Here is a 23744-nt window from a genome sequence, read left to right on the forward strand (position 1 = left end):
GCAATAGGATAGCTGTCACATTCCACATACGTACATGATCTGGCAGTTAGGGTGAGCAGCAATGTGCATCGCTTTGATAATGATGCTGTGGTGTATGGGAAGGTGTCATCATTGAGTGACTGTAGGAGGATACAAGATGATTAGATAAAATTTCTAGATGGTTTGATGTATGACAGCTCACTCCGAATTTAGGACAATGTAAGTTAATGCAGATAACTAGGGTAAACAATCCCATAATATTCAACTACTGCATTAGTAGCAATTAAATACCTAGATGTAACATTACAATGTAATATGAAATGGAAAAAGCACGTAAGGACTGGACTAGGGAATGTGAATGGTCTATCTCATTTCATTGCGAAAATTTTGGGAAAGTGTAGCTCATCTTCTTTAAGATGGCATATAAAACACAAGTGCGACCCATTCTTGGTACTGCTGGAGTATTTGGGATGCCCACCAGGTTGTACTGAAGGAAGACATTGAAGAAATTCAGAGGCAGGCTGCAAGATTTGTTACCAATAGGTCTGAGGTATTACAGAGGTGCTTCATGAACTCAAATTGGAATCCCTGGAGGGAAGGTGATGTTTTTTTCGAGGAAAGCTAGTCTGAAAATTTTGAGACCTGGTATTTGAAGCTGAGTGCAGAATGATTCTGCCCCCGACATATATTTTGCATTAGGATCCTGAAGACAATCAAAATTAGGGCTCTTACAGAGGCATATACACAGTTGTCTTTCGCTCATTATATCTGTTACTGGAATAGGAAAGGAAATGACTAGTAATGGTACAGGGTACCCTTCACCACATACTGTAAATTGGCTAGCGGAGTATATACGTTGACGTAAATGTGCTGAACTACTTATGTGATAACCATACATTTGTAAACAAATGAAAGAAATCTATTGATGAAAGAACTACTGTTAAAACTCCCATACCACTCTCCTTCCCTGAACACACAATATTTAATGAGTACTATTTACAGTACATAATACACTACATAAAATTATTCACCACTGTGTTTACCTGCTAGGAGTTTGCTTTATAGACCTTCAATGTAATTCTTCTATTTCTTGATGAACAACTTCCAAGAAGTGTCTGTAGACCTGGGTGTGTATTGTTATGCAAAACATAGGAGCAACCCGCAGCAAAAAATAGCTGTTTTTGAGAATTTTTCTGCACAACTAGTGCATGTGGCCACAATTATACACTTCAATAACAAATGCCCCACATACCAATTTGTATCATGAAGATCCCTCAGTGAATGCAATGAATAATAATTTGTTTCACACTGGAGCACACTTGGTAACATATATTTCATCCCAGAACCGAAAAAAACTCTTCACTCAGTTAACTGACACTTCAATGCAAATTCAAAGTTTTTGTGAATCAATGGAGGCAGTTTGTAGTGAATACCTGATGCCCCTGTAATTTCTTCAAGTTGATCAACAATCTTTGGCTACCCATCACACTGCACTGATTTTTCAACACTTTTTTTGGCATGTGTATCATTGACTCATTCTTTATGCTGACAAGAGCCCCAGCATAGATTGTAAAACAGTCAGACCATAATGTTTATATTCTGTTGCACACCATTTGTTCATCTACAATCACTTTCTCTGAGACCAAAAGGCTACACTTCATGCAGTTATCAGTTTCACACCGTTTTGTCACAAATGACACCTGTGTCAACAGGACATTCCATTTCACACATACTTCCTCCCTCCACATTAAATTTGTTGCAAAGAACGTGAAAAACATAAGCTGCTTTCTCTCGAAGTCATCTAACATTCTCACCTAAGTTACGCCTTTCACAGTGCAGCAAATATATATATTATTTTGGTAACTAACCTGAATATGTTATGGTATGACATACAACATGCTTTAAAAGGAAGCTGTCTCTCTAGGGTTGATATATTACACACAACCAGAAGAAAGTAACAGGGAGTAATAAGTCGAAATGACAGATTTTTGTGCAGATTACACACACACACACACACACACACACACACACACACACACACACACACACAAGTTGCTCAAATAACTAACAGGAATTTCATTCACACATTATTTTAACTAAAATAAGAAAGTACTCACAGGTCGCTTCTGCTTATAGACCGCAACGGACTTGTAGCAGAACGTTTAGTACCACGTGGTGGAGACGCAGGAGAGGAATTCGCTTGGGGCTTTGGTCCACCAGCACATGATACTGCATGAGACTTGCTGCCATTTGTAAACACAGTATTTGGTACGGATTTTAGTGCTGCTGACGTGTGATTAGGTAGAATTTTACTACTAGAGGTAAGCGCAGATTTATTGTTGTTTAATGGCAGAAATGTGTTTGATGTACACTGCTGGCCATTCGGTGATCCATTACAAGATGTTCTGTTACTCATATGCGCAGAAGTTTGAGGAAATTCTTCTGGTGGCATGCATGTCTGTGTTCCAACCTGCAAAAAAAAGTTATCAACATAAAAATGTTTTCAGAAAATGTATTAATATATGAAGGAAGACTTAATCTCTAATCCTCAACTGATAACAACAACAACAACAACAACAACAACTTACTCTGGCAATATATAAAAAGCCCTTTACAAAAATTAAAAAGGGCTAGTGGGAAATAGCGATAACATTCAAATTTGAAAGGTACATTTGCCTTGACCACACAAGTTCTTTGAACCATTTATATTATTGTTACATCATATTTATTAGTTGTAAGTCATATGCAGACATTTAAAAAAACCTGAGAAGGGCAAAACCATCACAGTGAATTATGTTCAACAAGCAATCAAAAATTATGTTGTACTTCTATCTAAGAAGTTTTTACTCCATATCTTACGTAAAGCATTTTGTTAGAACAAAAATCATACAGATCATGCAATACAACTTATGGCAAACATATAATACACATTCAAGCAAAATTTTCAAAGAAGTCAGCTTCTCAGTTTTGAAACTTGGGAGCACTGACAGTATTATTCCTAACTTGCAAGAAACAAATTACACTACAAAAAGTCTTAATGTCCATGATTTTTAACAGTTTTATGATGCTGCCTCCCATGATTCAGTTGCCAGAGGTTCAGTGCATGGCAGGAGGAAAGATTTGTGGAATGAATTATTTGTGGGGGAACAGAGAAAGATAAAGCAATTATTAGTCGCGTGTATGCAAGCACCAACAAACTGTTACTGTTGACGTTTTGTTCATATGGTGATTAGCCTTTGAATCTTTTCACACTTCCCCTGCGATTCATTGGGAGCATACCCTGTGACACATCAATCAGTAAGGCAAAGAAGCCCATACAGAGCTCCACAATACATGAGAATACATCTGTTACTGTCGCAGTGCCAAAGTAACACAACATTTAGTCATTACTGTTGGGAGTGCCAATTTAACATAAAATATAGTCAGTAACAAAGATAAAGAGACATTATCTTTCATACCTCTTGTAGACTGCAAGTGTGTGACATCATTCACACTAGTTCTCTGTTTACACACATTTCACTATGAATGCTAGCACACTGTTTTCTTTACACTAGTACTCAATGAGATCAGATGCAGCAAGAGTTAAGCTGCATCATGTACCTGATCCACAGCCATGGAAAATTATGCCCTCTTGGTGAAATACCACTATCAAATAGTTTTTTTCTTTTCTCGAAATAGCAGTTCCACAGTTAAACTTTCTGCTTTTATTATATTTATTCCTATTACACTCTTTGGGGTTAGTTTTGAGGTCGCAGCCCCATTCAAAAGTGCTCATTCTTTTTATCAGCCAAACTGTCAAGGTGGAACCCGGAATCATCTAAACTCGACTCGAACAGACCTCGGAAAGCCCAGTGTTTCCTACCTATCATCAATCCTCTGCCTTTGGATGCAGATATGGAGGGGCATGTGGTCACATCTCACTACCAGCCCAATGTCAGTTTTCATGACCAGAGAAACTACTTCTCAATCAAGTACCTCCTCAACTGGTCTCACAAGGGCTGAGTGCACCCCAATGGCCAACAGCAGTCGGCAGACCCAGATGGTCATTCATATAAGTGGTAGCCAAGCCTGACAGCACTTAACTTTGGGGATCCGACGGGAACTGGTGTTACCTCTGTGGAAAGGCTGTTGGCGGGACATCAAAGGTCATGAATAAATTTCTCCTTTCAAAAGAATGGTGATAATGAAGTATAAAATAACATATTCAAGACAAAAGGCTAAAATACACTGAAGTGCCAAAGAAGCTGGTATAGGCATGCGTATTCAAATACAGAGATATGTAAACAGGCAGAAAATGGCGCTGCGGTCGGCAATGCTTATATAAGATAACAAGTGTCTGGTGCAGTAGTTAGATCGGTTACTGCTGCTACAATGGTAGGTTATCAAGATTTTAGTGACTTTGAACGTGCTGTTATAGTCGGCGCACGAGCAATAGGACACAGTATCTCTGAGGTAACGATGAAGTGGGGATTTTTCCCATATGACCATTTCACAAGTGTATCGTGAATATCAGGAATCCAGTAAAATATCAAATCTCTGACATCACTGCAGCTGAAAAAAGATCCTGCAAGAACGGGAACGACGACAACGGATGAGAACTGTTCGATGTGACAGAAGTATAACCCTTCTGGAAATTGCTACAGGTTTCAATGCTGGATCATCAACAAGTGTCAGCATGTGACTCATTCAACGAAACATGATCAATATGGGCTTTCAGAACTGAAGGCCCACTCGTGTACCTTTGATGACTGCATAACACAAAGCTTTACACCTCGCCTGGGCCCATCAACACCGACACTGGACTGTTGATGACTGAAAACATGTTGCCTGGTCAGATGAGGCTCATTTCAAATTCTATTGAGCGGATGGACGTGTACGGGTATGGAGACAACCTCATGAATCCATGGACCCTGCATGTCAGCAGGGGACTGTTCAAGCTGGTGGAGACACTGTAATGGTGTGGGGCATGTGCAGTTGGAGTGATATGGGACTCCTCATATGTCTAGACATGACTCTGACATGTAACACATATGTAAGCATCCTGTCTGATCACCTGCATCCGTTCGTGTCCATTGTGCATACCAACAGACTTGAGCAATTCCGGGAGGATAACGCGACACCTCACATGTCCAAAATTGCTACAGAGTTCACCCCTTCATACTCTTACGAATGTATGAACACTCCAGCAGGATTCATGGTGTCAGTTGCCTACAACACTACATCAGACATTAGTCAAATCCATGCCACGTCGGGTTGCAGCACTTCTGGGTGCTCGCGGGGGACCTACACGATATTAGGCAGGTGTACCAATTTCTTTGGCTCTTCCGTGTATAAACCATGCTCGATCTGTGAATTGCAAGATACTTTTCTAGTGTCATTTAGTTTTGTACACCGTTTGTAATTTTATATCTGCAGTTGTTTTACTTTAGACATTATTACATTGTCATCTTGTGACACCACACATAGACTACCAAATTTCCAAATTTCTTCATAACATGTTTTAATTCAGTGTACTTTAGTCACCCATAGACTCTGCACACGACACAAGTAAATGACTGGTTGCTCTTCAACTATTCTGGTATCCTAAGCACTGTTTTGTTTTATCAGATGTACTGTAAAATATTAATTAGATATGGTTATGCTTAGCATACCTTCCATTTATTTTTAACAGATCTGAAAATGTTTAGTACTTGAACGATTTAAAAAATTTGGGGCATTAGACTGCAGCAAACAGAGATTTCAATCTTTTTCTAAGCACGGAATCTTTTAAAAAAACTGTCTTTAACCTCACTTTGGTATAACTACAATTATGTTTACTACAATACACGTGCATCTTATCCTTATTTTTTGACAGACAACTGTGAAATCAGTGCCTACATTGTTAGCTGTGTGATATGCATGTACATTTTTGCAGATTCTGAATATCTTCCTGTTTGCTTCGAAGTAAATCTGTATAAAGGGCAGGCAAACTTTGTACACAGTTTCTGAATGAGACTGTACGAGCAATCATTTTTGTTCACTTTAAGCAGTCCATTTACTGTTACTTGTTAGGCACGGTTCTCACTGAGGCAATACGATACGCATTGTGACTAGTGATACAATGCAGAAGCAACCAGCATTGGTGGAGTGCATACAAAAGTAACTGAAATGACTGAACTGGTTCACAATGGGATGACAGCGATACGACATGGACACACATCCGTATCATATCGCCCGGCAAAACAGGGAATGCCAGTTGCTCTGTGCAACTGTATTGTACGATACAAATTTAGGGTCATCAAATGTGCCTAGAGAAATTGTTTTATGCAAATGAAGCAAGCTACATCCGTCTCTCTTCTCAGTCTCTCAGCAAATCTTAAAAACCATGGTTTTTTGACTTTCATGTTTTCTCCATTCTGCCGGCTCTCTCATTCAATCTAAGGAAACTACTTGGTAAAAAACTTATTTTTTCACATCTTATAGTGCCACACCACATCTTTTTGCTATTGCCCAAAGTTATTGTGATACTTCACAAATATGTAACCTACAGTGCATATTTTGAAAGGTTTGCAGTGAAGACAGAGGTTGTCTGCGTCAAGGTCGGCAGCTAAGTGCCACACGCAAGACTACTGCCGCTTGCTATGCGGAGTGTGAAGCTGCCTCGTGTTTCTCATTTTCGTATGCAGCCGCTATAAGCTGAAGCTGTAAATGAAAAACTTACTGAAATATTGAAATAAAAAGACACAAACAGTCACCAGTTGAGCTAAATTCCGATTCTTCCGGTTCTTAAAACACGTTGTCTACCGCTCTCAGAATTCACCACCCACTGCTACACTATCAATGGTGACTGATCTCACTTCAAATCCAGTGTTTCTTCTGAATACTCTTCAAGCTTAATCGTGTACTACTTTGTCAAATTGAGCAGTTGTAGATATACTATCCTGGCTATATTAATTTGTTACTATTATTTATAAATCTATCACATCAAATAAAGTGCCATACTAGGTGGTCTTAACAAAAACAAACTTTTCATGGTGGCATGTTACACATCATTCAACACGATCACCAACTTACCTTATTGTAATGAGTAGCTTCTCAGTAGGAGTAGCTGACATTAGTTGCGCCAAAAAGTGGAAACTGCCTGGACTCATTTTGGAGAATTCGTGTTCATGCTGAGAAGCCTCATGAGAGACCACAGCCAAACTATGTTTGATACTTATAGCATTGTACTGGTGCATCCAGCACATCCTTTCTTTTTCAGTTTTATGAGCATTAAAAAATGATAAGTCATAATAATGTCCTCTTCAGAAGAGCTCATGATTGCAACTGAAACTGAAACGTGATTCGTGCAGTCTTGTCACTTGTCATATCGCGAGTCCCATCACGTATCTTATCATATCACATATTGTATCGTCCCAGTGGGAACACAAATATCTCAACGGTAAGCATCGTGTTGTGTGACCTTTATCGCAATGTGTCGTATTGCATGTTGTATCGCCTCAGTGAGAGCCGCACCTTTAAATTGGATAGAAACTGAAATCACAGTGGCACAGCATTTCCACATTTCTTGTCTAAACAATGTGTCTTACAATTACTGCTAGCCTACTGGCATTCTACTCTGGCAACCAGACTTCAAAAACCTTGCATACGAAATCACAGTTCATGTCAAGTAGTTGGTTGGCCAATTTTAATAGCTATTCTTATCTTCTTCTCATTAGTAAAGTTTCTGTTTAGTAGCCATACATAGTTTGAAACTAATGGAGACGCCAATGTCATTTAGTGGTTCTGTCACACTGATCTGTTGTGCTGTCCAAGTCATACATAATGGCTGTATGCTGTGTTAGATGTCTCTTTAGGGGTACTCATCTTGCCAACAAATACATAAAAAAGCCATTATTATGCAAAGCACTACAAATAGTAAATAATGGTGGTAAAATTTAGATTTCTTTTAATATAAATTGCAATAGTTAACACATTTTTATCCTTTCTTTGATTCTAGCTTTATCCTACTGTATACTCAAAGTGAAGTATTGTTATATTATTATTATTATTATTATTAATGATGTGCATACGGAACTAGTGCTACATGAAATAGATTATAAAAAAGCAAAGTTTTCAGGGCCAAGGCATGGATAATGATCTGCACATGGCTGTGGACGTTTATAAGGGACTACTTCTGATGTAGATAGCTAATGTGATCCCAGTCACCAAGAAGCTGAAGGCATGTGATAATCACATGCACATTAAGGAGTTTTGTCCAACGTGTATATACATTTTATCCTTTTTCCTTCCTTGATTTTCTGTGCCTGTTCCCTAAGAGTTGTCACTGACACAGCAACAGCACTTTACACAGCCCTAGTGCAGGTAATCTACATTAATATTTCAAAATAAAGTATGTCTTCAGCAACTATCTTCTGTAGTGTCACCCTAAGTCTTAGGCCTAGCAGGGTCTTATGTCTGTTAGTTGTCACTATTTTCAACTGTGAATACATTTTATGTATTTCACAATGGTTGTAGTCACCACAGTACCAGTTCCTTCAGACAGGCATGCATGTCTGAAGGAACATTGCATTGTATACCTGAACAACACAGGCACTACAATATTGTGCTATCTTCACTCTAACATGGGTCTTTCCTAAAGTAGTTTAAAAACCATGATCAGTTGTATTAATAAATGTTGTCAGTGCAACAGCTACATTAATTTTCCATAAAATTCCCAGCTCATGACAATTTCCAACACTGTATTTGTGAAGCAAGCAACCGATTGTCACAGAAATATATCACTCAGTGTGAAGCTGTAGCTTCATTGAAAAGGCTGTGGAAATTAGGCTGCGTGCTGACACACTCAGTAATGTGTAGCCTGTATCTCAATTAAAGATGCCATGCAAATTAGAAACCTTGTTAATGGGAGGCTGCATAAGAATATGCCCCATACTATACATCATGACGACGACAAAGATGTTGCAGATGACATATGATTGTTGGTGCCAATGTTATCACAGTGGGCACTACTATACCACTTGCACCTGTGTGTCTCCATTATTTCTTTGATAACTTTTATCGTCACAAAAATAAGGATCGGCATTGTTGACAGTTTTGACTTTTATGGAGAATTTGTGTGAAATGCATGACAACATTTATTTACAACAACTGAACATTCAGTCTACTTACGACAGACTGTTCTCATCTGTAGAGATTTCCTTACCAAGCCCAAATATTATGTCAATGAATTACACAACATTACAAAGTATTTATTATAAGACATAAAAATAAAGATTATTATGAAATGACCCCCATTTTATTGTTTAGTAATACTGTCATATTCTGTTAGACAAAATATAAATGATGACAACACAAATCACATATGGAGAAATGGCAATCCATTCAATGCCAGGGCTACACCAGCGATAGTAACTAACAGCCAAAACCACTATTTGAAAAATTTAAGTGAAAACTGTCACTTGTAAACAGGTAAATCAGAAGTTTTGTTGCTTTTGCTTGAACACATCAGTCAGCATTACTGAATGAGTAACTGTGACATTTGAAATAAAATCAGAAAATGTAATACAAAACTTCCAGACAACATTTCCAAAAGCAAACTCCCAAAGAACATTTCTGATATATGAAAGTGAGTTAAAGACAGCAACAACATAGAAAGACTAACAGATTTTCAAATTTTCCTCTGAGAACAAGTAGAATATCATGAAAATGATCACATGAGAAAATTGAACATTCAGAAAACTCTCTAATCCTCTTATCACAATGGGCCCAGGATACTAAAGGTACCTCATTATAAGACCTACACAATCAATTTCCTTGATATTCTAACTGACATACATTAAACTTTTTTTTCCATTTCATGGCTGGTAAAGGCTACATCTCTGGTCTGAGAGATTATAACGTCTAGTCTAGATGAGAGGGGATATGAATCAGTAGTAGTAGTAGTAGTAGTAGTAGTAGTAGTAGTTGTTAGAATTACACTACAGATTTAAAATCTGAAACAGACTAGTGGGCAAACTGAAATTAAATTAAAAGTATTGGAAGAAGAATTCTACATTTTGAGTTTCCATCAAATTTCACAAGTCAATTTAGGCAATTTTGTGTTTCTGGGGATTTTGACAAATAATAGTACACAAACGACAAAGTACTTAGATGTACAATTAGTACTCTTTGATTGTCTTCACTGCCAAGGCAATGAAACACTTATCCTTTCTCTCCAAATGGTGTGATCTGCTTTCGTTATTACTATTCAAAGTTTCATTATTTGATGGTAGCTTGGCAACTGAGACGAAACTGCAATGTACACTGCAGCTTCAAACATCACACATACAGAGTGAGCATAAAGTCTTTTCCTGATTACTAAAATTTATTCGTAAGTAACTATGTTAGACACAGGTATGTGATTAGTCGCAAATGGTAGTTTTCAAAGTTATTTTTTATGGATATGCTTCCACATGTGCTCTGTTTGTTACCCACAGATCATCTAGGCAATAATAATAAATTTATCTCCATATTGTTGCAACATCTATTCCATCACTGCCTATACAAGATTCCCATATTTATGGTGGAATGAATATTTTCACACAACCCCACAAAAAGAATGTCAAGAAATGTTACAGCTGGTGAATTTGCTAGCCACGAAGTTAAACAGTCTCTACTGATAACTGTCAGGAAAGGTTTCATCCGAGAATTGGTGAATGAATAACCCTCAGTGTGGTAGGGCACCATCTAGTTAAAACACAACCCATAGTTGAAATTCACAAAGCTGAGGTGCAACGTTAAGTTCTCACACACCCAGGTAAAACAGTTTCTGAGAGTTCAGCAACCATTCGCAACAAATCACATAGCTGTATCTAGCATAGCTCATTAGAAGTAATTTTTTGTAATCGGGGAAAAGACTTTATGCACAGCATGTAGATAATTTTCCTTGTATTTTTTTAACATTAATACATTTTGTACTACTTAAAACTCCTATTTAGAGATATTTAATATTGTTAAAAATGTGACGACGACATTCTCAAAACCATAAACATTTCAATACCATCACAAAACAAAAAGTACAAGTACTAACCATTATAACTATACGGCACTACACAGAAGTATCGCCTGAGTTTCAAAAGATGTACAGAAAATTGGCATGTATCAGCGTACAGAGCATCTTTCCAAATTTCAATTAATGATAAATGCCATGGCGTAGGTGCGAAGTGCATCACTAACGGGCAGGTGTGTTAGAATACAGCGTATAATGGAATGATGTGTATGGTTAGTGTCCTCATGCTGTGTGAGTAAATTGTGGAGGTTCAGTGATGATTTCATTCCAAATATCAGATAAAAGTTCTACCAGACAAAACAATCTCTGGGTGGTACAACACATTCAATGAAACTGGCTGCTTATGTAATGTGAAGAAAACAGGCCAGCATGGACAGCCAGCAAAGAAGATGGGAGTGTATGCAGGAATCATTCATCAGGAGCCCAAAGAAACTGATGGCAGGCTTGAGTAAGGAACTACCCCCCAATTAACTGCCTGGCACATTCAACAGAAGTGTGTGTGTGTGTGTGTGTGTGTGTGTGTGTGTGTGTGTGAAACCATATTGGCTGCAGTTGTTACATGTGTTAACTACTCAAGACAATGAGGTTCTTTCTTTTGCAATAACTTGCAGCAGCTACTGTACAAAGTTTGTTGTGCACAGTAGTCAGTTTCCGGCAAAGATGCACCATTTTGAGTATTTAGACAGATGAAGTGTCATAATGTGCATGTTTGGAACACAGAAGATCAACACAAGATTGTGGAACACATTCACGAGTTAACTAAAGTTAACATCTATTGTCACATTTCCTCTTGAAAATATAATGGACAATTTTTCTTTGCAGAGAAAACTGACTGATTTTGTGTACCTGCAGATGCTGCAGCAATGGCTTATACCACAATTACAACAAGACAGTGGATACTTTATACATATATTCTGTACGTCTCTTAGATTTCACGTATTTGTCGTCTGAAATCCTGCAGGTACTTATAAATAACCCTGCATTTTCCACTTTTGTGTACTACCTCTTGTTAAGAAAATAATTTTACTGTCTTGAACTGTTTATGAAATGCTAGGATTATCAACGAAAGTTACTGGATCTTGTATCACCAGTTAAATTTCAGAGTCCATACAAGAAACTTGCGCCAGGAAATAATTGGTTATGCAACATTGTACATTAAGAAAACAGAATAGCACATACAACTCCAATACTTTCATTGTCCTTTCCACACAACAATAATAAACTGTCCTTTTTGGCACAAGGATGGCTACCACCGATACATACAAAATTTTTCAATCACTCCTGTATGCTTCATCACATACTACATGCGAAGTACTGAAAGCACTAAAATAAACTCTGGCAGATTGTTTTCCTGCTGCATACATACTTTGTTCACAGCACAAAGAAATATAGAATAGGAATTAATATTCAGCATACTACGTAAAAAATATTCAATGACAAGTTATAATAATTCATTCTTCACACGTCAAGTAGTGTAACACAGACTGTAGTTGAAATTTAACATGAAGTAATAGTATTACAGCAGCAGCGAAAACAACAAAAGTTTGCAATGCATGAACATCATTATTTTGTGTAATTCAAAGTAAATTTTTAATGACCGTGATTATTTACAGATGTGAAGTGAACAATAAAGTAGATATCATGATTTCACCAGTTATCCAGATAAATTAAATATAAAAGCAACTACACACCAAATAAGCATTTGCTTTATTACATAACACTTTTCTAGAGTACAGCACTTCTACGCAATAAAAATGGAAAGAGCATATATAAAAACAGATATCACTATAGAAATTCTGCATATCATCTTAAATCATGCATTTCACTACCAAAACAAGCATATACAAACTGTTAATACTCATGCATGCACCTGTGCAAGTCTACACCGCCATCACCAACACCACAAGCACAAAGATATCAGAAGTTTTGTAATAAGATGTTCACAAACAACAAAGGGTGGAGATGATAACAGATATTATCTTGCCACCACAGAAAATTCACATTAATATTAAGTGGCATGAATATGTTTGAAATGAATTGGCTATTTATCATTTAATTGAGTACAGAAATGTAAATCACTGATAAATACATAATAAATTAATGTGAATGAAGTTTAAAACCACGTGCATCTTGTATCATTTATTTAATAATTAAACAAAGGGAGTGGGGCAGAAATATATTGCTATAACTCAAAACAGGATACCCTCAGCAAAATCAAAAAGGGGGAAAAATACAATTTAAGCAGTTTGAAACTGAATGAATACACGAGTATTCTGCATATTGTACATATTATTTCATTACTGTCACTAAAGTAGCTGTAATAGTAGAGGAAGTACAAATATGAAGAGGAGGAGGAGGAGGAGGTGGAGGTGGAGCAACAGCAACAGCAACAGCCACCTATAGTCGTCGTCGTCAACAACAACAACAACAACAACAACAGAAGATTTAAAGGTACTAAATTACTACCACAGGCTCCAGCCTGCACTTAAATCTTAACAAGCATCTGAAGACCAAATGTTTCTTCAATACATCTTAGCTCTGTCTCTGTGTTATAAAAAATATAATGGTTGACTACATAGAGCCTGAGGATACAATGAAATGTAAAGGGAAATACTACCCAAATGAAGGCAATTATTACAAACACCCATTCAAGATGCTACACAGACCTCTAAGATTTCTACTGCTATGAATACACAAATTTGATGAGTAAGATTATATACCTGTACTTGGATTGGTGACGTTCCTTTTTCAGAAACTGCTGACGATTTTGTTCCGTGCAGTACTGGCACAACAGATTGCTGAAGCTGCTGCTGTTGCTGCTGCTGTTGTAAATGAGGTTGCTGATTGGCAGGGTGATTATGAGGGAGGTTTGGATGGTGGTGATGGTGATGGTGGTGGTGGTGATAATGATGGTGGTGGTGATGGTTGTGATGGTGATGATGGCTGTGACGAGGCAGCTGGGGTTGTAACGTGCCGGATGAATTTGACTGCTGCAAATGCAACTTTGACTCTGCATCTGTTACTTTGCCACTAGTAATGTGAGAACTGATTTGTGCTGATACATCTACCAGCAACAGATGCTGCTGCTGTTGCTGCTGTTTTTGAGGATGTTGTTGCTGTTGCTGCTGTTTCTGTTGATGATGCTGCTGTTGCTGCTGCTGCTGGTGTTGTTGTTGTTGTTGTTGTTGTTGCTGCTGCTGCTGTTGTTGTTGTTTCTGAGGATGGTAGTAATTAAGCTGCTGTGGTTGCTGTGTTGCTGTGTGGCGCACTGTCTCCAGCGCTGTATTTGCAGAATTGTGTGATTGATTAAAGCCATTAACGGTACTGTTAACACCACGATTAACACATCTGCACTGTCTGTCTGTCATAACAATACTGTCACATGAACATATGGAAACTAGGGCAGGAGAACTGATATTAACACTTATCATGGCAGAGCCACCAGTGGTACTTGCACTGGTGGCAGTAAATTTCATAGTAGCATTAGCAACAGTGGTGGCTGATGAGATGGTGTTTGGAGGGATGTTAATGGCAGCAGCTGTAGCAGTGGGTATGGTTGAGGTACTTGTAGTACTAGTGTTGGTGTTGGGGGTGCAAGTAGAAGCAGAAAGAGAAGCAGGATTATTATTAATATTATTATTGTTAGTAGTAGTAGTAGTAGTAGTAGTAGTAGCAGCAGTTGTTGTAGTAGTAGTAGTACTTGTTGTTGTTGTTGTAGCAGCAGCAGCAACAGCAGGAGCAGCAGGAGTAGTAGTAGTAGTAGTAGTAGTAGTAGTAGCAGCAGCAGTAGCAGTAGCAGTAGTAGTGGTTGTGGTGGTAGTAGTAGTAGTAGGAGCAGCGGCAGCAACAGCAGTAGTAGTAGTAGGAGCAGCGGCAGCAACAGCAGTAGTAGTAGTAGTAGTAGTAGTAGTAGTAGGAGCAGCAGCAGTATCAGCAACAGCGGCAGTAACAGCAACATTACTTCTAGCAGTGGTGACTGTCGCTGCTGTGGTGATGGTGGTGGTGGTTGTTGTTGTATTAGTGGTGGTGGTGGTGGTGGTGGTGGTGGTGGTGGTGGTAGCGGCAATAGTGGTAACTGTTGCAGCGGGAATAAGGTCACCTGCGGTGGTACCTTTAGCCATGACAATGGTAGTGGAAATAGAGGCAGGTGTACCAGTAGCAGTGTTTACAGTATTTGATACAGCTAGATTATTAGTAGTAACTGCTAGAGAGCTGGGAGAGGAGTCTGGAGTAGGTGGAGGTGTAGTAGTAATTGTTGTAAGAGCAGCAGCGGCGGCAGCGGCGGCGGCAGCAGCAGCAGCGGCGGCAGCAGCAGCAGCAGCAACAGCAACAGCAGATGCAGAAGTGGTAACTGTGGTTGTTACAGCATTATTAACAAATACTTTATCATCATTTATGTTTGAATTGAAATTAGTTAATTTATTGGCAATCACATGAGGGCTTGTGACCACACTGTTGCCAGCACTATTGGTGGTATCTACAATAGTGGTCACTGGAGTCACAGTGGGTAAATTGCTAGTTGCTGTAGCCGAGGCAGTTGTATTAATGTTTATGGTAGAGCAGGTGACTGTAGAAGCGAGGGTAGTTGAGGTTACGGTGTTCGCAGATGTTGAAACAACTGTGTTAGTATTACCAACAGCAGCAGCAGCAAAACCAGCAGCAGCAGCATAAGCATTAGCGGTGAATGTAAAATCAGTGGTAAAACAGTTACTAACACCAAGATTGGGAGAGGCAGCAAGTGAGTTAAGAACAGTTACACCGCTCGGATTTTTTGGAGGAGTCGACGGGGTGAGAGGTATAATCTGATTTCCAATCTGATGGTGATACCTTACAGCTGGTAACTGTGTGCTTTGTGGGGTTACCTGTAGGGAAATAATTGAAATGAATATGCATATTATGCCTCTTTCCTGTAAAAGGTAAACAGCCACAATAACAACAACAACCACAAATAAAAACCTGTAAGTACTTGTGAAACATAAAACATACTGATTACAAATATGCTGACATGTCACAACCAGACAGCCCAGTAATGGAAATGAATGCTTACTCCAAGATTAAGGACACATTTATTTTAAACATTTTACAGGAAATTACAGAAAAAAAGTAGTCTAACAAAATTGTATGAAATCCTTGGACTGTCTTTCTAAGCTTCCTCTTTCAAAACTGACTGTAAACATTATTTATCCACTCCCAGTATTCATTTAATGACTTCAAAATAATAATAATAATGACGATGATGATGATAATAATAATATAATAAGTCTTGCTTTTCCTAAGTAACAACAATACTTTATGGTGGTGAAGCTATCACAACCATAACAAAGTACAGCATCATGAAATAAGACAAAATGCTATATTAGCTGAAGTTCTTAACTTCTACTTATAATGACACAGACAATTAACACACAATTTTTTTTACCAGATTAAGCTGACTAATCATCACTGTATTACAATGTTAATGGCATTCTGGTCCGAGCTGCCGGAGATGGTGGTTATATGTGCACGAGGTGTGTTTGCTTGTGTGAATAAATGCCTGTGTGTTTATTTTTCTGAAGAAGGCTTTGGCCAAAAGCTGAATATGTAACAGTCTTTTCATTGCGCCTGTCTCCTACTTAACGTGTCATCTTTAAGTAAGTAGCAAGCTACACTACTGGCCACTAAAATTGCTACACCACGAAGATGACGTGCTACAGATGTGAAATTTAACCAACAGGAAGAAGATGCTGTGATATGGAAATGATTAGCTTTTCAGAGCATTCAAACAAGGTTGGCGCCGGTGGCAACACCTACAACGTGCTGACATGAGCAAAGTTTCCAATTGATTTCTCATACACAAACAGCAGTTGACCACCGTTGCCTGGTGAAACGTCGTCGTGATGCCTTGTGTCAGGAGGAGAAATTCATACCATCACGTTTCCGACTTTGATAAAGGTCGGATTGAAGTCTATCGCAATTGTGGTTTATTGTATCACGACATTGCTGATCGAATTGGTCGAGATCCAATGACTGTTAGCAGAATATGGAATCGGTGGGTTCAGGAGGGTAATCCGGAATGCCGTGCTACATCCCAACGGCCTCGTATCACTAGCAGTCGAGATTACAGGCATCTTATCCGCATGACTGTAACGGATCGTGCAGCCACGACTCGATCCCTGAGTCAACAGATGGGAACGTTTGCAAGACAACAACCATCTGCACGAACAGTTCAATGACGTTTGCAGCAGCATGGACTATCAGCTCGGAGACCATGGCTGCGGTTACCCTTCATGCTGCATTATAGACACGAGGGCCTGCGATGGTGTACTCAACGACGAACCTGGGTTCACGAATGGCTTTGTCATTTTTTGGATGAATCCAGGTTCTGTTCACAGCATCATGATGGTCGCATCCATGTTTAGAGACATCGCGGTGAACACACATTGGAAGGGTGTATTCGTCATCACCATACTGGCATATCACGCGGCGTGATAGTATGGGGTGCCATTGGTTACACGTCTCGGTCACCTGTTGTTCGCATTGACGGCACTTTGAACAGTGGACGTTACATTTCAGATGTGTTACGACCCATGGCTCTACCCTTCATTCGATCCCTGCAAAATCCTACATTTCAGCAGGATAATGCACGACCGCATGTTGCAGGTCCTGTACGGGCCTTACTGGATACAGAAAATGTTCGACTGCTGCCCTGGCCAGCACATTCTCCAGAGCTCTCACCAATCGAAAACGTCTAGTCAATGGTGGCCGAGCAACTGGATCATCACAATATTCCAGTCACTACTCTTGATGAACTGTGGTATCGTATTGAAGCTGCACGGGCAGCTGTACCTGTACACACCATCCAAGCTCTGTTTGACTCAATGCCCAAGCATATCAAGGCCGTTATTACGGCTAGAGGTGGTTGTTTTGGGTACTGATTTCTCAGGATCTATGCACCCAAATTGTGTGAGAATGTAATCACATGTCAGTTCTAATATAATATATTTGTCCAATGAATATTCGTTTATCATCTGTATTTCTTCTTGGTGTAGCACTTTTAATGGCCAGTAGTGTATATTTTACCTTATATTGTTGAGATTCCAAGCTGGCATTTCTAAAATTTAAGTAACTAACAAAGTATTTTCTATCTACAAATACAAAAACTTCCGTTTGGCATAATTTGCTTTTCTAAGCACCAGACTAAGGTTATGCCATAAATTAAAGACGCCATTTTTGTTTATATACGTTACTGTTTTCAAACTGTGACATATTATTAACACGATTAATTGCTTAAAAAATTATGGATTGACTACAGACAACCATGTAGTGACGACAGTGAGTAGTGGACAGCCGCACAAAAAAGAGCTTTAAAATAACAGCTCAGCTTACGAACTCATGCTCCCAAGTATGTTCTCACAAATGCCACAGAGGCAGTAACATTGTGATACCATCGTAGCACAACAAAAGCCCCACTCAGACCACAATGCCAGGATAATGTTGTGTGTGTACACACATCCATTCTGAAGAATAAAAGCTAGTAAGCCGAGCCGCTAAGCTCAAGTTGTCATTTTACATGTCTTCCTACTGTTCAACTGTTGTTTTTACTTATTTAACTGCTTGTATTCCACCCATCTTTTTGCAGTTTTGTACAAATTACTTTTATTGTACATCACACTTTATTCTTGGAGAGGCTTTTTATGCTATACAGTTTCTATCCCACAAATTAGATATAAAACAAGTCTTTTCTGTTTGTTCTTTCAAGGCCCCACATGTTAATTTCTTGTTTCATGGATTATTTGCATGATATATCATAAAAATGGGGAATGAGTCAGTTTACATTCACATCATAATTTATAGGTTTACTTACACACACACACACACACACACACACACACACACACACACAGGGAGGGAGGGAGGGGGAGGGGGAGGGGGAGAGGGAGAGGGAGAGGGAGAGGGAGAGAGAGAGAGAGAGAGAGAGAGAGAGAGAGAGAGAGGTATGTGAGTTAGTAATTCATACCCTTACACATTGCAATAAGAGAAATTTTCAGTTGTTTTTGAAATTTTACTTTGCTGTCACTGGGTATGTTATCAAAAATTTCAGATGCAGCATTGTGCACCCCTTTCGTGCTACAAATAACCTTAACGTGGAGTAATGAATGTGTTTTCCTCCTGATAATGCAATTATGTACATTATTGCTCCTTTTTCTGAACTGCAGCAAATTATACACAACATACTTCATGAGGGAATAAATATACTGTGAAGCAGCAATCAGAATGTCGAACTCCTTAAACAGATTTTGAGAAGAGGATCATGGGTGAACACCACACAATATTTTTACAGCACATTTTTGAGTAATGAAGACTTCCTTACCCCAAAACATTATTCCAGATGACATTGTTGAATGAAAATATGTCAACGTACTCATTTGTTTCTCTCATAGAATTATTCTAAGTGCAAATGTGGCTGAACTAAATTGTTTTAAGAGTTTCAACATGTGTTTTTTCCACTTTAATATGGACACCTAAGAATTCTGAAGCTTCCACCCTATTTATTATTGCCTCACCATGTGTTACAGTTATCATTGGTGTAGTACCCCTATATGTGCAGGACTTAATATGTTGTGTCTTTTTTAACACTGAGGGTGAGACTATTCACAGAAAGTCACTCAATGATACTTTTAAGAACACTGTTTCTGTATGTATGGTTGGATTGATTACAATACTAGTGTCATCTGCAAAAAGAACTAATTCTGCTTCTTGTATATTAGACAGAAGATTGTTTACATTATGAGGAATAATAGTGGACCTACAATTAAGCCTTGGGGCACTCCATACATTATTGCTCCCCAGTCAGAATAATGTCCCCAGACTACACTGCTTGAATCACTATTGTCCATTCGTTGGCTATACTATCAATCCCTTAAAGCTTCAATCGCAGAAAATACCAGCTGGTGCTATTTTATTTTTTAATGCTTGTAAAATTTGGTGAGTGAAGATGTAAATGGCATTCTCAGTAGAGCAACTCTTCAGAAACCCAAATTGTGATTTGCTGAGGATATTACCGTAGCTCAAGTGAGATACTAGTCCAGAAATTTTGAAAAATGTCAGCAGCAAAACAGGTCAGTAGTTACTGACATCTCTCCCATCATCTTTTTAAAATAGGGATTTGACAATGGCATATTTCAGTCTCCCTGGAATATTTGATTTTTTTTTTTTTTTTTTTTTATTTAAACAACAGGAAATGAAAACAAATATAGATTACCATATTTGAATATCTACTTTATATGTTACATTATAGATTTATTTCAAGTATTCTCCAGAGGACTAGCATGTTTCTAAATGCAATCAGCTTCAGAAAAAGCCCAATGTAAGCAAGCATTGCCGGAAGTTTAGGAACTGTCCACAGAAAGAGCAAGTGTGAAGCACCATAATTATAAAAACGTCCAATAATACCAAAAATTTTCTACTGTACTTTTTTACAATGTGTTTCCAATACAGCTGCCTAAAAATGGAATGTTTATTATGAGTGGAATGACATCAAATGCACAAGGACCCATAGCATGCCACATTGTACCATCCACTCAGAGCTTATTCCTTTGACACAAGTGAACATAAATGCGCAGCAATTACTTGTACTGGTATCATTACATCCTTATTAAATGAGAAATAATGACGGTGTTCTTCAACAAAGCAGTGTAAAGTCCCTTGTTTAGATATCTGTTAAAATATTGTAGCATATTTCTTCAGACCGATCACAAGCATAACTGTATCCCATGCTGAATTTTAACTCCTGTGGCATTAATATGAGCTCTAGATACGAGGACCACCAAACTACAAAGTCTTCAACAAGCACTGTGTAATACATCGGCTCACCCATTTATTCTGTGTTTATTACCACTGTTTGGTCTGCTGGTAGCACTCGCATGTGAAGCACCAGGAGGCTTGTTTGCATTCTTAGTTTAATTCCTAAATTATTTCCACACTTTTTGGGAGGTTGTTAAGTTTGTGTGTGTGTGTGGGGGGGGGGGGGGGTCGTGCACAGAGACGGAGGAGCAGCTCGCCACAGTCTACAAACGGCTGAAGACACTTATGGCCATCTGAGGGCTGCTGCTTTTAGGTGTGGTGACAGTGGAGAAACTGGCACATCACATGGGACAAGTCAGGTATCACTTGTTTTGCCCACAGGCTCTGCTGTCAAGGCACTTTCCAGCGTACCCAATGTGGGGGATCCGCACTAACCACAGGGTGAGTGGTGGCTTGTTACACAGCTGTGTTGCTCAAGGCAAATACTTAATCTGGAGGCTGGCCATCTGCTCTTAGCCATTAACCATGTGAGTGGACAAATGGCTGCTACTTCTGCAGGGTCTGAGCAGGCACATGGGGAGAGGTTTACTAGTTATCGGGAGCTCCAATGTTAGGTGCATTATGGAGCCTCTTAGTATTCCAATGTGTACTCTGTGTGTATGTCGGGAGGCAAGGACCCTCCATTGCTTAATAAAAAAAATTCAGAAAATGCAGAGTAAACAGAGATGGTTGACCTCTAGGTTCAAAAAAGAGCACACAAATATTGACAGGCAAAAGTTAGCAGGAATCAGTTCATGTATAAGAACAGCAATGTCTGAAGCAAACAAAAACTTCCACCGAGATACATTAGCAAAATATCTTGCTGATAATCCAAGAAAATTCTGGTCATACATAAAATCACTAAGTGGGTCAAATGTATCTAACCAGTCACTTGTCGACCAGTTTGGGATGGCAATAGATGAGAGCAAAAGGAAAGCTGAACTTTTAAATTTTACATTCGAGAAATCATTAACCTGAGAGGATCGTAAAATGTACCATTGTTTGACTGTCATACAAACCACTGCAGGGAGTACATAGAAACTGACACCTGTAGCACAGAGAAGCAACTGAAAGAGTCGAAAACAAATACACTGATCATCCAGAACATTATGACCACCTACTTAATAGCTGTATGTCCACCTCCTTTGACATGGATAACGGCGACGCGTCTTGGCAAGGAAGCAATGAGACGTTGATAGGTTGCTGGAGGGAGTTGGTGCATCTGCATGTACAAGTCACCTAATCCCTGTAAATTCCAGGGAGAGGGGTGATGAGCTTTGATGCCACGTTCAACCACATCCCAGACCTGTTTGATCGGGTTCAGATCTGGAGAGTCAGCACACCAACTGGAGCTCACCACTGTGTTCCTCAAAACACTTCATCACACTCCTGGTCTTGTGACGTGGCACATTATCTTACAGAAAAATGCCACTGCTGTTGGGAAACATGATCGCCATGAAAAGGTGTACGTCGTCTGTAATCAGTGTATGATACTCCTTGCCCATCATGGTGCCTTGCACGAGTTCCACTCGACCCACAGATTCCGACATGAATGTTCCCCAGAGCTTAATAGAGCCGCTGCTAGGTTGTCTCTGCCCTCATGTGTCACGGAGCTGCTCCCCTGGATGACAACGGATTCGCACTGTCCCATTGGTATGACGTATCAGGATTCATCAGACTGTACAACACACTGCCACTGCGCCAATGTCCAGTGCGGATGGTGATATGCTCATTTGAGTTGTGGATGGTGATGTCTTTGATGTTAACATTGCCACATGCAAGGGTCATTGTCTGTGGATTCCCTTTGTTAGGAGCATTTGGTGCAATGTGTGTTCAGACACTCGCACTTTGCCCAGCATTAAAGTCTGATGTTAGTTCCGCCACAGTTCACTGCCTGTCCTGTTTTAACAGTCTGCCCTGCCTACAACACCAGACATACGTAGGTCTGCCGCCCAACCCCAGGATGTCTGGACGTGGTTTCACTTTGGTTTCATCACAAGCTAAAAACACTCAAACACAGCATTCCTCAAACACCTGACAAGCCATGCAGTTTCTAAAATGCTTGTGTTGAGCCTCCAGGTCATAATGTTCCGGCTGATCAGTGTAAGCCACCAGGTGCAGAAGTAATCCAAATTCGATTTTACAGAGGGTATTCTACGGCACTGGTCCCTTAGCCTGCATTTATTATGACTCTCTCAGTGACTCCTCTACATAAGAAAGGTAAAATAACTGACACGCACAATTACAGACCAATATGCATAACAATGATTTGGAGCAGAATTCTTGAACACATTCTGTGTCTGAATGTATTAAATTTCCTTGAACTCAGCTTGCCATTTTCTCATATGATATCCAACAAACCACAGACGGAAGGCAACAGGCAGTTTCCATATTACTACATTTCCGGAAAGCATGGTGCCACACTGCCAATTGAAGATGAAAGTTCAAACTTATTGTTTAGGTTCCAAGATTTGTGGGTGGCTTGACAATTTCTTGGGTAATACAACCCAGTACATTGTCCTCAACAGCGAGTGATCATCAGAGAAAAGGGTATCGTCAGGTGTGGCCCCAGGAAGTGTGATAGGACCACTTTTTTTCTTTGTAAACATAAATGACCCGATGGACAGAGTGAGCAGCAATTTGATGCTGTTTGCTGACGATGCTGTGATGTATGGAAAAATATTGTCATTGAGTGACAGCAGAAATTCACGAGATGACTTAGACAAAATTTCTAGTTAGTGTGGCGAATGGTAGCTTGCTTTAAATTTAGAAAAATGTAGGTTAATGCACAGAAGAGTAAGAAAAATAGTCCTGTAACATTTGATACAGGATAGCAGGGTGTAGCTTGACACAGTCACTTCGATTAAATATCCAGACGGTATACAGAGAGCTGGTGCGACATCCTGTTCAGTAC

General features: G+C 39.2%; 1 protein-coding gene across 1 annotated transcript in view; it reads right to left on the reverse strand.

Annotated features, from left to right (window-relative positions):
• The window catches only part of LOC126470744 (mucin-5AC-like), a 293641-nt gene that overhangs the window by 47932 nt on the left and 221965 nt on the right, over window positions 1–23744 (reverse strand). The window contains exons 13-15 of the mRNA XM_050098750.1: window positions 15642–15870; window positions 13729–14546; window positions 2097–2449 (exon numbers count right to left, since the gene is read on the reverse strand). Of these exons, the coding sequence (XP_049954707.1) occupies window positions 2097–2449; window positions 13729–14546; window positions 15642–15870 (1400 nt within the window). The remainder of the gene's footprint in view (window positions 1–2096; window positions 2450–13728; window positions 14547–15641; window positions 15871–23744) is intronic.

This window comes from Schistocerca serialis, chromosome 3, assembly GCF_023864345.2.
Source record: "Schistocerca serialis cubense isolate TAMUIC-IGC-003099 chromosome 3, iqSchSeri2.2, whole genome shotgun sequence".
In the NCBI taxonomy this organism is placed as follows: domain Eukaryota; kingdom Metazoa; phylum Arthropoda; class Insecta; order Orthoptera; family Acrididae; genus Schistocerca; species Schistocerca serialis.